This window comes from Mustela nigripes, chromosome 1, assembly GCF_022355385.1.
Source record: "Mustela nigripes isolate SB6536 chromosome 1, MUSNIG.SB6536, whole genome shotgun sequence".
NCBI lineage: Eukaryota > Metazoa > Chordata > Mammalia > Carnivora > Mustelidae > Mustela > Mustela nigripes.
The window spans coordinates 36214273-36230254 of record NC_081557.1 but is presented as its reverse complement, the minus strand read 5'-3'; the positions used below and the strand labels follow the sequence as shown (position 1 = coordinate 36230254).

At 50.0% G+C, this 15982-nt stretch overlaps 1 protein-coding gene across 1 annotated transcript in view; it reads left to right on the top strand.

The window, feature by feature from the left end:
- Positions 1-15982, top strand: part of INSC (INSC spindle orientation adaptor protein) — an 87993-nt gene that overhangs the window by 48547 nt on the left and 23464 nt on the right. Inside the window, exon 7 of the mRNA XM_059388811.1 lies at positions 15232-15403. Within this exon, the coding sequence (XP_059244794.1) occupies positions 15232-15403 (172 nt within the window). The remainder of the gene's footprint in view (positions 1-15231; positions 15404-15982) is intronic.

Here is a 15982-nt window from a genome sequence, read left to right as displayed (position 1 = left end):
CTGGGCTGCTGAGAGCTGGCCTCAGAGGCTCTAGTGAGGTTGGCCATTGTTAGTGTTTAGAGCGCAAGGTGGAGAAGCCCAGAGACAGGCTGGATTATAGAAACCGCAGCAGGACTGGGGAGGTGAAGACAGGATAGGGAATGTGATGTCCAGGGGGTCTTGCCCGCCGCACAGTCACAAGGCCCAATTCATGCACTAGTCACAGAATGTCAAAGTCCCAGCCTCGGCTGATTTGCTGGCCTGGGCTTCTCACTGAGGAGCCCTTGACTAATTGGCAGTGAGAAATATGCTGGATTTGGTGAAATTCATCTTTGTCATGCTGCTCCCCCACGTTCCTCCAACCCCAGAAAGGTCTGTTAAATCACTCAAAGACCCTAGTGACAGCGGCGCGGGTCTAGCCAGGACACCAGACAGACTGCCGTGGGATGCCTGGGCTCTGTCGGGTGGGGGGCACTCACGTGGTCCTCGATTCAGGCGTGGATCCGCTCATCCACTCTGGGAAGTCACTTCAGCACCGGCGTCCTCCTTGCTTTTCTGTCATCCAGCCGTCCGCTCACTCATCCATTCACCTGCTCAGTCCATCACGCAGCAACCGTGGTCTGCACCCTTCCCTCCTGGTAATCTGCTGAGAAGCCGCCCAGCACAGTGGGGAAGCCATGGCCTCTGATGGTCAGACTTTCCTGGTTGGGGAGCACAGGGTTCTCCACGACAAGTTTGGGCACCTTTCCCTGAGGACTTGGCTTACCTTCCCAGAGGGGCCGCGTCCTCAGTTAAATAGGCATGAGGAGATCTAGCCCCGAGGACCGTCAGAGGAGACTAGATGCACAGGAACGTGGTGCTGTTCGCATGAGGGTACCCAAGAAAGGGTAGCTGTTATGATGGCATTTAGCGAGACAGTCACCAGGATTTGACCATCAGTGGCCTGGGGAAGATTACCGTCGGGTGGACCGGGGGAGTGCTGACCTGGCGGGAGGAGGAGGCTGACAGGGTGCCCATGCTGCTCAGGGCTCAGTATGGAGAAGCTGGGTGGGGCTGGGGCACGAGTCCTCGAATCCTTTCCATTTTACAGATGAGGAAACTGCTTGGAACTGGAGAGCTTTAGAACCAAGGCTGGCTCTGAGGTGGGGATTGCAGAGGAACGGCTTCCTGGGAGCCAGGCTGCGCATGTTAGCTTGGGCAGCGGGAAGACTTGGACACTCCCTGAAGAGGGTTGGTGGGGCAACACGTCAAAGCACAGTGCAGGCCTCTCCAAAGGTGTCTGGAAGGTCTTTTAAGAATCTATTCTTTCTTTTCGGAGGCCTGGTTCATCCTGGCCACAGCCTCTCCTACATTGTGTTTCCCCTAAACCAGTGAGTTTCAGGAAGTCTGTCCTACGTCTCTTGTGTCTTGGCAGACAGTCGCCCCTCGCTCCCCAGACTCTGTGCTGGGCTCTGGAGAGGAGGGACAAACAGCTATGTTCTCTGTCTCCCCCTGGGGTTGGCTGGGGCAAAGCCAAGAAATTCAGACAGTGGAAAGCGGCTGTCCCATGGCCATCAGAGGCCACAGGCCAGTGGCACCACCTCTGCTTTCGGTGCTGGTGCAGGCGGGAGTAGGGAGGCAGTGGAGCTTGGCTCAGAGGGTCAAGGAGGAGCTCCCAGGCAGGCCAAGGGCAAGAGGCCTCGGCAAAGGCAGAGGTTCTCCACAGCTGGCTAGTGGGTGGTGGAGCTCTAATTCTTTCAGGAGCTCTATGTTCAATGAACTGGGGGAGCCTAAAAAAAAAGACAGTGTTCTCTGGATCCTACCTTGGAGAAGACTGGAGGAAGAAAACAAGCAGGAGGGAGTGAGGGCCCCAGAGCCACACGGTCCAATGAGAGCAGACAGACCCAACTCCGTCTGGATGGCCAGATGACCCAGCCTGCCTGGCCTGGTCATGGCAGCCTTCCTGGGGAGAGCTGTAGGGTTTAGATAGGCTGACAGAAGGCTAGGGGACAAGTCATTCCTCTCTGAACCATGGTTTCCTCTTTATAACACGGGGACAACTCTTCCTTGGTGGAGGGGCCACGATGAGGTGGTGGGATAGTGGGCGGGGCTCGCCAAGTGGTGCCTGCGAGGAGGGAGCACTCCGCCTGGGTTGGCTTCCACTCCCTCCTTCTTGCCCATTTGTCTCCACTATTTCAGGTGGATCTGGGGAAGCCCTGCATAACCCTAAAGAGGCTGAGTCCTGGGATTTTTACAACAGTCCTGGCAGAGTCCCAGATGTTCTGCGTGGTGAGAGGCACAGTCAGGGCACTGCTGGTGCAGGAGCCCGGTTTGGACAGGGCCAGGGGCCAGGATGGAGTTGCGGGGGGGGGGGGGGGGTGGGGGGGGACGGGGGGGGGGGTCCGGGCGGGGGGGGGGGGATCTGACGGGCACGAACCGATGGGTCTAGGGCCATAAGTGGGGACATGGGGGGCACCCAAAGCCCAATGCTAAGACAGCCTCAGACAACCTCAGAGACAGTTCTACAAAGTACCTCTTCCAGCCTTGCGACCAGACACCATCTTGCTTTCAAAAGAGCTTCCTTTTATTCCCACCCCCTCCCTCTTGTTTTATTTTTTCAAATAAGGAGTTCACCCTGTGCTGGAGCCAAAGGGAGAGTTTAATGAAAATCGATGGAGAAATTAAAGATGGAAGGAAATTAAAGATGAGCAGGGGGCAGGGAATGAGGGTTCAATGTCAAGTCCAAGAAGAAAATTGACAGTGGCAAGGGTTGGGAAACCTGCTGCCTCCCTCCACACAGTTCTGCCACCTCTCCCCTGTCTCCTGGGCCCACTTCTTGGGATTGAGATGCCCTGACATCTGAAGGGCTAGGCTGGAGGCGGGGGGGCGGGGGCGGCTGAATCCAGCTATTTAAATCCCAGAGACACTTGGCAGGAGGGGGCAGGGTGTAAGGGCGCCACTAGGGCACGATCTGCCACTTCAGCTGCCATTTCACAGGACTTTCTCTCCCTGCTTCTTCCCTGCAGAGTTGCAGATGATCATCAATAGATAATATTCACACACAGAAAAATCCGGTTTTTACTTTCTTTTTCTCATTTGATTCTCACAATCACATTGTAAGGAAGGCAGAGAGAGATGGTCCCACCCATTTTACAGAGGGCAGAGTTGAGGCTGGAAGGCATCCGACACAGTGAGGGAGGCAGAGCCTGGGTTGGGGACCCCATTGTTTTCGCCCCCAGCTGTAGATTCTATTTGCTACAGTCTTCTTTGCATACGTCGCTAGCTAAAAAGGATGTGGTGTGCAGACCCCAGGGCAAGGAAGCTATTCTATCTTGATATAGTCAGTTCTAGTTTGTCAGTGAGGTTTGATGGGGAGAGTGGGGCAGGAAATCTGCTTAATTTAACTTGCAGCCCCTTCTTTAGCCAGGAGTAGCTGTTAGAGGGAGAGGGAGAGAGAGAGAGAGATAATGTCTCTGGGTGGAGATCCCAGATACCTCTCCATCCCAGGGCTCAACCCTCCGAGGCTTATGAGCTTCCCCCTCCCCTCCAGCCCCCAGGTGCAGGCCTTCTCCTGCCTTGGAAATGGGCTGGAACAGTGCAGAGAACCCCAGGGTTCGAGGTCAGCTGTCTGTGCTGACTGGCAGGTGGACAGGGGTGGGGACTGTAAGGGGGCTGCCTAGAGGGAGTGTGGTTCATTTCCTTTCCTGAGTTCCAAGTCTCCCAAGCTTCTCCCTCTGCCTTGAGAGTAGGGGGTAAGGGGGCTTGAAGGAGGGCAGGATGTGAAGAGGCAAGAACAAAATTAGGCACTGTCCCACCCCCCTGCAAGCCCTCCCTCCCCCCAATCCACCTCCCCCACCCCCGCCAAGAGTTCGCGCTGAGATGACAGGCCAGTATTGTTCAGACTGAAGGAAGGCCCTGCTGGCTTGGGGGGCTGCAGCCCACGCACAAGGCACAGCCTGAGTTTGGACAAGGCAGGGAGCCCCCTGGCAGCGGGAACAAGTGCAGCAGCGGAGCTCAGTCGGGGCTGCCGTAGGTTCCCGTGCGTTGTGCGGCAGCGCCCCCTGGTGGATAAGAGCGGCAGCGGCAGGCCTGTCTCAGCGCCTGAGGCTGTCCTCTGGAGCTGTCTGGGCCAGTGGGCTCAGGGTTGGAACCACCCATCCAGAAGAGTGTGTCCTGTGTATGTCACGTGTGTGGGAAGGAAGGAGGGAGATTTGAAAATTCAAGGCAACAGGAGCTTCTTCCTACCAATCCAGCTTCCTCCAGAAGAAGGATGCGGATACAATTTGTAATCTAACATGTGTCCGACTCCCAGAAACCTTCCTGAGCCCCCCAGTTCTCACTGGACCCCACACCGCTTGGCCTGACACAGAGGTGCCTGTGAGCAGACTGCTTCTGGCACATTCCCCCTTTGGGGCGCAAGTCTGGGTTCCATGCCCGGTTTCAGCACGTAAGAAGTGTTGACCTGGTAGTCGTCTAAGTCCTGGTCCCTTCATATTCTTGTAAAGAGGAGTGACAGTCCCTACCTTGCAGGCTGTGAGGATGAAATGAGTGCATGTGCCATACATGTGAGGTTTTTTCCCCCTTTCCTGCCAGAGTCCTCCACTGAACGTCTTCAGGCCTTCCTTGCTTTGGTGCACCTGCCTCGGCTGGGGAGGCCTGGGAAGGCGTCTCACATGCCCTTGCTGAAAGGGCTCTGGTGTCCTTCTCTGGTCAGCCTTCCTGACTGCTCTCTTCCCTCCTGGCACTCACACTGTACTCGCGGCTGCTCCTGGAGCGTGTCCCACGCTGCCTGGCCTCGGAGCTCTGCCTCGGCTTCCTACCAATAGACACCATATCGTCTACCGCGTAGCCCATCAGGGAAGTGGCTTGCACACCCAGGTGAGCAATGCTTGCCACATGGCTGGATAAATATTGTTGGAAGAGTTCTAGTGCATTCTTCCCCATTGCAGAGGAGAGGGTAGAGGCCCAGAGAAGGGAGGCGATGTGCACACCCCCCACACCCCCACTCCTACTGTGAGCAGCAGGCCTGAGGCCAGAAGGCAGGTCATGGGAGCTCACTGGGCTGCAGCCTGGCCTCTGTGAACTGTTTCAGGCCCAGGGGTGGGGTGGGCGTGGGGAGTGCAGATAATGAAGCATCCCTTCAGTAAGCACAGAATGCCCCAAAATCTGCCTGTGGGATTTTCCCTGAGCCCCCTTTTATACCATCCATCCCTAGTAATTTGTTCCAGCTTGCCCTCCCCTTGCTTTCACTCCTCTGGTCCCGAGCCCACATTCTCGGGTCCCCAAACAAACCTTGTCCCCAGCTTAGGGGTTCATGGGGAGAACCCGGGCCAGACTGTCCTTTGTCGCAGGTTTGCTGAAGACCCACAAGCAAGTTTTCTAGTCCCCACGAAACTCCGTTTTCTCATTTGGCGGAGGGAGGCGTGTGTTCCCTGGGGACCGTGTGACATATGAAATAATTTTGGAAGACAAATGTGATGAACAAATGTCCGAAGCGGTGAGCAGGCCGGGCTGGGAATTCTCGGGCCTCTTCTCCAGGGTTGGGTATGTGGTGAGGGGGCGACATCCCTCGTTCCTTGAGGAGTTGCCTGGGCGCCTGTCCCCCCTGGGAGTTCACAGATGGAGGCCTGCGCTTCTGTGCAGGTGGGTGGTGGGCTGAGGAGGTGCAGACTCGGAGAAGTGCATTTCCCGCCTGTCCCCCAAGCAATCTGGTGAGAGCAGAAAATAAATAAGTCCGATGTAAACACAATGCCAGTGCTGGGGAGGCAGGAAGCTGAGCCACGGGGACGCAGGGGTGCCTGGAGGTCCTGGACAAGGTGTAGAGGAGCCTGCACCTCCCACGCTGCGTTCCCCTTTGGCTTCTGAAGTCTGGAGGTGAGCTGGGGAAAGGCAGTTGCTGGGGCAGGAAGGGGAGAAGCTAAAGAGGCTGAGGGGGTGGTAGAAGGTGTCGGTGTGGGGCAAACCTGACTAGGGAGGACCCACTCGGGGAGAGTAAGTTCTGGCTCTGTGCTGTGAGAGCGGGAGAGTAAGCCCCCTCTCACAGCACAGAGCCAGAACCACTGTCCAGAGCCAGAACCACCGTCCCGCCCTGGCCAGCAGGTGACCAGCCTGTGGGAGAGGGAGGGGGGATGAGAAAGAGGAAGAGGCAGGGAAGATGGTTGGACATGCCCATGGACAAGGAACAACATGCAGGGGAGTTTCATTCTCCTCTGGGCTGCTTCAGAGGTAGGAAGCACTTTGCCACTTAGCCATAGCTGGATAGGCAGTGCCCCCAGTGTCATCTGCTCAAGGTGCAGAGTGGCCTCGTAGGGTGGGTTTCATTGTCATTCTCCTGATGAGCAATGATTTTGAGCATTTTCCCACATCCTTATTGAAATGTCTTATACTTTGGTCCGTTTTTTTTTTTTTTTTTAAAAGACTTCTTTGTCTTTTTGTTACTGAATTATAAACTTGGAAAAACATATTCTACGTATGAAACTTTTGTCAGGTATATATCTTGAGAATATACATTCTCAGCCCGTGGTCTGCTCTTCCATTCTCTTAATGGTGTCTTCTGATGAATAGAAAGGCTTAACTTAGAGAAAGTCCAGTTTATTGATCTATTCTTTCATAGTTGGTGTTTTTTGTGTCCATTGAAGAAGTGCTTATTTAAATCATAAGAGACTCTTAATCTCAGGAAACAAACTGAGGGTTGCTGGAGTGGAGGGGTGTGGGAGGGCTGGGGTGGCTGGGTGATGGACATTGGGGAGGGTACATGCTACGGTGAGTGCTGTGTATTGTGTAAGACTGATGAACCACAGACCTATATCCCTGAAACAAAAAATACATTATATGTTCATTTTTAAAAAGTATAAAAACCCCTAAAAAAAAAAGTGTTTGTTTACCCCCTAATCATGAAGGTATCCTATATTTTCTTCTAGAAGCTTTATTGTGCTACACTCTACATTTAGGTCTCTGATCTATTTCAAATTAATTTTTTTAGTGGTGTTTGAAGTTCAGTGTTTTCCAAGTGATATCCAGTTGTTCTAGCACCATTTGCCAAAAAGACTATCTTTCACCATTTAATTAAAGAGGTGGTTTTGTTGTTAGTAAAGTGAGTCTGTTTCTGGAGTTTTTTTCTTTTTCCTGTTCCATTAGTCTTTCGTTTATCCTTGTGCCAAGATGACACTGTCTGAGTCCCTGTAGTCTATAACAAATTTTAGCATTTAGTAGTATAAATCCTCTAACTTTGTTCTTTAAGATTATCTTGGTAATTCTAAGTTATTTGCCTTTTTCTGTACATTTTAGAATCCACTTGTTAATTCCCACAGAAATACCTGCAAGAATTTTGATTGGGATTTCTTTAAATTTATAAATAAATTTTGGGATTATTGACATCTTAGATAATATAGGTTTTTCTAATCAATAAGTGTAGTATAATCTCTTTATAGAGACTGCCTTAACTTCTCTTATATATGTTTTGAGTTTTCAACATCTTGCATGAGTGTCAACGTCTTGCATATCTCTTTAAGACTTATTTCTGGGGGTGTTTTATACTTATTAAGTCCTATCTTAAAATTCTTACTTTCTAGTTGTTGCTGATACATAGAAAATACAATTTTGAATATAATGGTATATAGACTCTTTTGGATTTTATACAGATTTGGATTGTGTTCAGATTGTGTACACAGTCATGGGATCTTTAAATTATGAAAGTTCTTCTTTTCTGGTGATTTTATCTTTGTATTTCTTTTTCTTATCTTATTTCATTGGCTAGGGCCACTGTAAAATGTGAAATAAGAGTGGTGATAATGGATATCTGTCTTTTTCCTGGTTTGGGGGGAATTCCTTCAAAATTTTATTTACTATTTCATTATTAACTGTGATATCTTTATCACTTTAAGGATTAGATAACAGGTTCAGAGAAGGTAAGTAACCTGCTCATTTCACCAAGTCAGCAAGTAGCACAGGTGAATTGTGAAGCCACACTTTTCTCTCTCCTAAGGTTGGGCAGCTTCTATGATACCACAGGTACATCTGGGACAGGGGTGCTCAACCTAAGATCCCCGTTGGAATTAGTTGAGGAGTCTTTAAAAATATTGATACCAAGACTCTATCCCAGATCAATTAAATCAGATTTTCTGGTGGTGAATCCCAGGCATTAGTAATTTAAAAACTTTCCCAGATGATTCTAATCATCTGAAAACCCAGGCTAAGAATCTCTGGTCTAGAAGCAGTTTTGGTACAATTCCCACCCAAGCTGTGCCCAGGAGTGCTTTGCTGAAAACTTGGTGTTTTTACATCAGCACAGTCCTGCTAACCCTAACTCAAAGGGAAGTGAACTTTTTCTTGCTGGTCTTTTGATATCTTCTCCCAAACTCCTCTCCTTCTACCTCCAAATGCCTTCAGAGCATCTGTTTGACAGTCTACTTTAAGGAAAATCATCTGCCTGACAGGGAAATTATTTTTTATTTGTCAGTAAAGTAAAGTGATTCTATCTCTGGTTTTCTTCTACTGCAATAAGTCATCTCTCTGTACCTCAATGACTTCCTTAGCAAAGTGGTTATAATCCCCTTCATCCATTGTCCCCTTCTCTATTACATATTAATGTTTGTTTTATCCATTTTGACACTGAGCTTTTAATAAAAAAAATTCTTGTTTGAATTTGGTAGCAAAGGAAGTTGAGTGGTGACTGGGACATGTTAGCCTGGAAGAGGATAATATGACCCTCCCGGAGGCCTGTTTTACTTTCTGTAGCTTTCTACAGAGCTGTCGGCTCTACCAGCACTCCTTAAAACAAATATCCCATTTTATAAAGTGAGCCTTTAACCCCTTACATTGTGCACAGATTCTGTGTTGGAACTTGCCCCGATCTGGTTTATGCCCTGCATTCAGATCTTGCTTCTGATGGATGGATTCATTTATTCCACCCAATGCTTCTCCCTGTCCCTTGGCCCACACTTGTCTTTGCTTCCTTGGGCATGACATTTGCTTCCCTCGCTATGATTGACTTTTCCCTCTGGCTATATCCTGGACAAGCAGATCTGTCCTGCCTGGTCCCATGAACAGAATTCCCACTGCTTTGTCGTCCCCACTTGTCTTCCCCCACCCCCTGCAGACTTCAAGTGTCTGAGTGGACAGACAGATGAAAGAGGAAATCCGGGGGTCTTTAGGTGTTCTTCCTCCCCTGTGGCTGAGTTGCCACCACATTCGTGTGATTCTGTTTAACTGTTACAACCCAGCAACCTTCTGCCTTTCCCTAACATGCAGAATGGAACTGGAAGATAGCAACCCAGCACCGTATATATTGTGGGTCTTTACGTACTAGCCAGTATCCTTTAGATATGTGTGTTAATGCCACCAGTGATGCTTTTCTAATAATTAGTAGTAGGAGAAGTTTGCTCATAAATCTGATGTAATGTTTACTGTGCATTTTGGGTTCCACCAGCTCCCTCTCTGTCCAGACTCCAGGTGCATCAGCCCTGCTGCTCAGGTGATGACCAGGCCATACCATCCTCATCACCATTTGCATGCCCTCCCATGAGGAAAGCTTGGCCTTGGGCCCAGGCCCATCCCATTCCATGTAAAAGCTAATTACATATAAGTGCTTCCAGCAGCAATTTCTTTAGAGATGTGAAAGTGCTTTGATTAGATTGTTCTCCTGGCATCATTAAGTTTATGTCCAGGGATGGGAAGTGGTGATGTGAGGATGGAGACTTTCCAGAAATGGGACCAGTGTTTGAGGAAGCTGGCCTCACGCTGGGCCACTCCTGGGGCCAGTGTAGGAAATAAGCTAAGCAGCCCCCATTGACCTGACCCTTTCACTCGCTTCTCCCTTCATTGCCTTTCCCAAAGGCTGTCCAGAGGGGCACAGGGCAAAGAGTGAGGAGACCAGGATGGGAATTTCGGCCCTGGCACTAATGTGTTTCATGGCCTCGATGAACTCTTTGCTTCCACAGTGCTCCATCTCCCCCACCACTCAGCCTGCTGTGTTAACTGCCATGGGTCAGGCTTCAGCGGGGTGCTGAGGACCAGAGATGATTCAGTACAGGAGCTGCCCAGAGCAGCTCTCCTCTAGTGCAGGGTGGACATATAAACTTATGCGGACAGCCTGACACAATAAGTGTGCTAGTTGTGATCAGACCAGAGTGGTATGGCAGCTGGAAGGACAGAGACACACTGTGGGAGGCAGGCATGTATTCACAGAGGAGGTGACATCTCACCTGAATCTAAGAAGGGAGTTGGGGCAGGGACTGGGAAGATGACCACTCAAGCTTTAGGCGAACTGGGTTTGAGGTGCCTATGGAATATCCAGGCAAATTAATTTGGGAGCTAAACATAAAGTGATTGAGTGGCAGGTTGGAAATGTAGATGTGGATCTCAGGGAAGAAGGTCAGGGCTGGAGAGCTGGGTTTGGGAATCATCAGAGTGAGTCACTGAGGCCAACTGGCTTGGGCACTCTTGACTGAGATGGTACAAAGGGGGCTAATGGGGGAACCTGGGGTAAGCTACCTTAGGTGCATGCAAAGGAGGGCAGACTAAAGGAGCAAACGATAGTGGTAGTTAGCTAGGGAAGAGATGAGCCCCCCAAATGGGGTATCATGGAGTCCCAGGCAGGAGAGAGCACCAAGGTGGAGAGGCCAAGTCAAAGAGGGACTGGGAGGCTGCCAGACAAGTCCCCAAATCCTTTTTAAGCATGTGATTTTTTTTCTCTCTCTTTTGTCTTTTATTTCTCTGTGCATCTCTCTGTCTTTGTTTCTCCATCTCTTGTTTCGTCCTGATTCATCTTTGTACCAGTGCCTAGTTCAGGGCCTGTCATAAGGTAGGTGCACAACTAATGTTTGATGAGCTATGAAGAGATGCAGAGACTATCCTACTTTTCTCTTTATTCTCCTCTGAGGGATTGTAGTTATTCATCTTATTGGTGCTGGTCAGGAATTGAAATAAGAGTCACTCCTCTTTTAAAAGTTCTAGTTCTGGGCTGCATGAGTTGGTGCTCAAACAAGTAGGAAAACCTGTGGGCCCCAACCCAGAGGGCTGAGGTTCCCAGTGGGGTCTCAGTCTTGGGGGGGGCCCTACAGAAAGGTGAGTAGGACTCAGGGCCCCAGATCTGGAGATGTCTACAATCATCAAGTGTGGAAGAGATGGGATGATGGAACCACCATGTGGCAGATATTTTACCTGCATTATCTTTGTTAACTTCCAATATCCTCTGAGGTGGGTATTTTTACCCCCACTTAGAGATAAAGCCTCAAAGTAAGTACAAAGATTGTGCGGCTAGTAAGATGCAAAAGCAGAATGCAGTCCCAGGTAGGTGTGACTCCAGAGCCTGTGCATGTTCTGATGCTACAGGAATGGGTTCAGGCACTGGGAAGCCTAGAGCCCAGTGATATAGTCCCACCAGGCCTCTCACTGATGAGCTGGCTTGGTTGGAGTTGCTGAGAGGGTGATGCACACAGAGATCAACTTGGGCTAGTGGCATCTTGCTAACAGCAGGCAGAGTGGCACATCATTATTGTCAGAGCCAAAGGCCGAGGAAATTGGCCCAATGTGACAATCTCCCAAATAGAAAAATGGGCAAAACACATGAACAGGCAATTCATAGAAAAAGTCCAAATGGCAAAAACCAAAATCAAAAGCCAAACCTAATCAAAGTAAAATGGAAGCATGAAAAGGCTCTGAGCTTCTATGTAGAAAGTGAAGACATGCATATTAAAATACAAATTCTGCATATCCACCAAACTGGCAAAAATGTAGAATCTGACATTACCAAATGTTGGCAAGAATATGGAGTTAAGTGAGTTTATACATTACTGATGGGAATATAGATTGCTACAGCTGTTCTGCAGAACAAATTGACAACACTAATAAAATTAAAGATGCGCAAACCCTGTGAGTTAGTAATTCCACTCCTCGATGGAGACCCCTAGAGAATCTGGCATCTGTGCACCAGAAGACACTTAGAAGAATATTTACTGTATATTATACAGCATATACAGAATATTATTATATATTATAGCAAAAACTGAGAAATGACTCAAATGACCATCGATAGGATAATACATAAATGAATCACAATCAGTTTATACAATGAAATACCACCCAGCAGTGAAAATAAATGGACTTTAGCCACAGGCACCAACAGGTAGGAGTTTCCCAAACATAATGCTGATTGGGGGATAAAGCAAAATGCTATATACAGTATGATACCATTTATGTCAAGTTCAAAATTTTGTAAAGCAATATACATGCAATCAATCTCTAAAGAAAACAGGGAATAATAAGCACAAAATTCAGGGTAGTGGCCCATCCACCAGGGAACAACAGAGGTATGAGATCAAGAACTGCATACTGGGGGCTTTCTGATGTTATTTTATTCCTAATAGTAGAATTTCTGGATATTAGGCATATACATACACACAGAGAGGTGTTTGTTTTGATATTTTTTTGTATGTCATACATTTGCAACACACACACATGTATTCTCTTTGGAAGGGATGGTATATTTTGTAATTAACAAGGTACCAGAAGAGATCTGAAACATAAGGGAAGCAGGACAGCGGGCAGTTGCAAGGACAGGACACCACAGACATTCTTCTCTGGGAAATCTAAGGGCAGAAGAGGAATCAGGCTCAGTCAGAGTCACTCTCTTGAGGTCAGGAATCTGTGGACTCCAGGAGCTGCTCTTTCTTTCTGGAGCTGCTCTTTCCTGTGGTGGCCTTTGCTCCCAATATCTCCTCTGTCTGTGATGCCGTTCCTCTCCCTTTACTCATCTAAAGTGTGTGTTCAAGTCTTTGGCTAACTGTCACTCGCTTGCATTTACTCCTCCTGTGCCCAAAGCCTGCTACTACATGTGAGGCCTGAATGAGCTGTCGTCCCCAGGCATGCAGAGTGTCCAGGGCGACAGAGGACTCAGACAGGGGAGAGAGAATCACATCACAGTGGTGCTGCTCCCAATTGCTGGGGCATAAAGTCATCTGTAAACCTTGTTAAAAGGAAAATTCCAGGCCTCCCCAGAGTCTGAGTAGGTCTGGGTGGGGCCCAGAAATGTGCTTTAGAGAAATCCTGAGTGAATTTGGTGCAGCTGGTCCTCAGACACCTCTTGGAGAAACAGTGTGATGAATGTGGTGTTGCTAGTAGAGCTCTGAGGGCCCCCACCCCAAGCTGGGATGTGGGCATTAAGTCAGGGTGCTTCCAGGGGCCTCCCCAGAGGGTACCCTCATGGGAAACCACACTGTAAAATGGTTATTTGTGGATGAGCCTCCTGCTTCACTGCAGGGGCTACCCTGCCCTGGCTTACCTCTGTTTCAGGGAAATCACACTCGGCGGGTTGGCTGAGGAGCATTTTGGGTTGGGAAGCAAGCCTGCCGTCCAGCCGTTGATGGCCCAAGCCCTTGGAGACCATTGGCCCCTGGCCTCTCTAGTGTGTTTAGAGTGGCCCATCTCCAAGCAGGTACTGGGGACTAGGTTTAGGTCTGGTTTGGGCCTGACCAACACTCTCAGATGGGTTTGGGAATGCAGTTCCATTTGCCTCCAAGATCAGACTAGGAGATCAGATAACTGAGACCCTTAGCTGTCGCAGTGGATAGTGCTGGAAGGGGGAAAGGGATAAGGGCCAGGCAGGTCTAAGAGGTTTCTTACATTGGCAAGCTGCAAGTAGGGCTGCTTCCTGTTTCGAGGCCCAGAGCAGCCCCCTTTGCTTACCTGGGCCCCAGTGAGGGCCCCTCTGAAGGCCCCCTAGTCAGATGTCTGGCATGAGTCCAGTCCTGCCAGTGGCCGCCTGGCTGCTATTTGTTCTTTTTTATTAGGCACTTCCAGGTGAGTTTTATTGTGGACAGCTCCCCCAGCTCCTGTTCCCACGTTCGTCTCTTTCTGAGTCTGAGATTGCCAAAGGCTTTTACAGCTAATGGGCCTTACAGCTCCCAAGAGCCATTTAAGGGAGGCCCAGAAGTCAATGGTGGTAATTAGTCAAGAGAAACACTGACCTCTGGAGAGCTGCTTGAGCTGAGTGGCAGGAAGTGAAGGTGTAGGGACAGGAGCCCCGGACCTGCAGCAGGCACGGAGAGCATTGGCATGGGGGTCCCCTCACTTCACCTCTCCCTGGTTCTTCCCGGCATCATCCCTGCCCGCCCCCCACTCCTAGCAGGGGAAGGACTTCTGGGTTCTTGATGACACGGTCTTCAAGCAGGCTGGTGTCCTGGGGCATCTCAGGGGCAGCAGGCACCCTGCTGAGCTAACTCTGATATGTTACTACCCACCACCCATCCCCTGCCTTTCTCCAGAAAGACTCATCTAGTGATGCTTGATGAGGCGGGGGTCTGAGCTCAGCTGTGACTTCTCAGGAGGCAGTATGATGTCCTGATAGAAACCGTGGGCTTTGAAGCTAGACAATTCGGGTTCAAATTCCAAACCAACTTGTTTTAAGGTTTGTAATCTGCAGCAAGTCAGTGAACCTTTTTGTGTCTCGGTTTCTTCATCTGTAAAGTGGGGAGACTAATCACACTGGCCTCCCAGGCTTCTGACAAGGAGGAAATGGTATGCATACTGCACTTGGAGGGATGAGCCCTTGATAAGTAGAAGCTATTATTGTGCCATGAGTAAGTAAGTCTGATGGAGGCAGAACTGGGAAGCTGAAGCCTTTATCTGGCATTCCTATCCCACCACACCCAGGTTCATTCCTCTCTGGTTAGGCAGAGGGAGCAAGCCTCTAGGGGAGCAGCCGTCTTTCTAGAGGGCAAGGATGGTGGAGGATGGGATAGGGAGGGAAGGAGGTTGAGCTCAGCCTAGAGCTAACCCAAGGAAGGGAGGAGAGAGCCAACACTTGTCAAGCGTCCTGTCTGGATTTGCATCACCTACTTCATCACCTTAACCCCCAACACCCTGTTGGTGGATGAGGATACCGAGTCTCGGAGAAGCTGTGACTACGGCCAGGTCATACGGTGCAAGTAAGAGGGGGCCAGGGCTGGAGCTCGGGGTATGGGAGTTCTAAGTGACTGTTCTTTTGTACTGTATTTTGCTGTGGTGCATGGTCAGGGGCTAGCCCCTGGGCACTTGGCTTGATGCCTGCTATCTAAGAAGCTCGTGGGAGGTCACCAGTCTCTGCTGAAGCCAAGGGTAAGGCTTCAGATGCCAGACTTGGGGTCCTTCTGGGGGCCTTGTCACCAGGTTTTCCTGGCTCTACACAGAGTCCTGGACTGGCTGGACCCTGTGGGGGGCTTGTGTCTATCTCCACACTGTCGTGAGCAGTGACGCTCTTCTGGGATGTACAGGGCCGTGCCCTCTCTCCCCCTGCAGGTGGACGGCGTTCTATGCTTGGCCGACATCCTGACCGATGACAGCCACTCAGAGGCCACGCGGGCTGAGGCTGCGGCTGTGGTCGCCCAGGTCACATCCCCACACCTGCCCTTTACTCAGCACCTCAGCAGCTTTCTGGAAAGCATGGAAGAAATCGTGACAGCTCTTGTCAGTGAGTCCCCCTGGGCGGGAGGGGACTGCTGCGTGAGTGGGACTTGTCATAGTTGTCTTCAGCGGGGGCCAAGGAGGCCTTCCTGCTCTGCTCCATCACACGCCCACACTCACTGCACCCCATGTAGCTTGCACTGATGTCACACTAGCTGAAATCCCACTGTTCATGCAGCAGAGATGGGAAAGAACTTTCTTTTTCAAATCTCCTATTAAAATGTATGCAGCCTTCTGAGAAGCTCTTTGAGTTAAGGTCACATTGGGATTAATGGACCTTTCAGAACAGAGACCAGGACAGGCCCCGTGGAGATGTGGAGGACCTTGAATTTTGAGGTTCAGATCCTTGACCAGAAAGACTCTGACGGGTTTTGTTCCTGAAGTCTCAGACTATTATAGACAATGAGTGGGACAACAATGAAGGGGCACGAAGCTTCTCGGAAGGCACTGGTATATGCCAGCCTACCACCTGCAACCCCACCACTGGGCCCACAGCCCAGGGCCTTGAAGGCTTTGACTCTTCTGGATTCCCCCATTCAGACTTGTGTACTCCTGGCTGGAGAATCATAGTCTGAGATCTAGAATA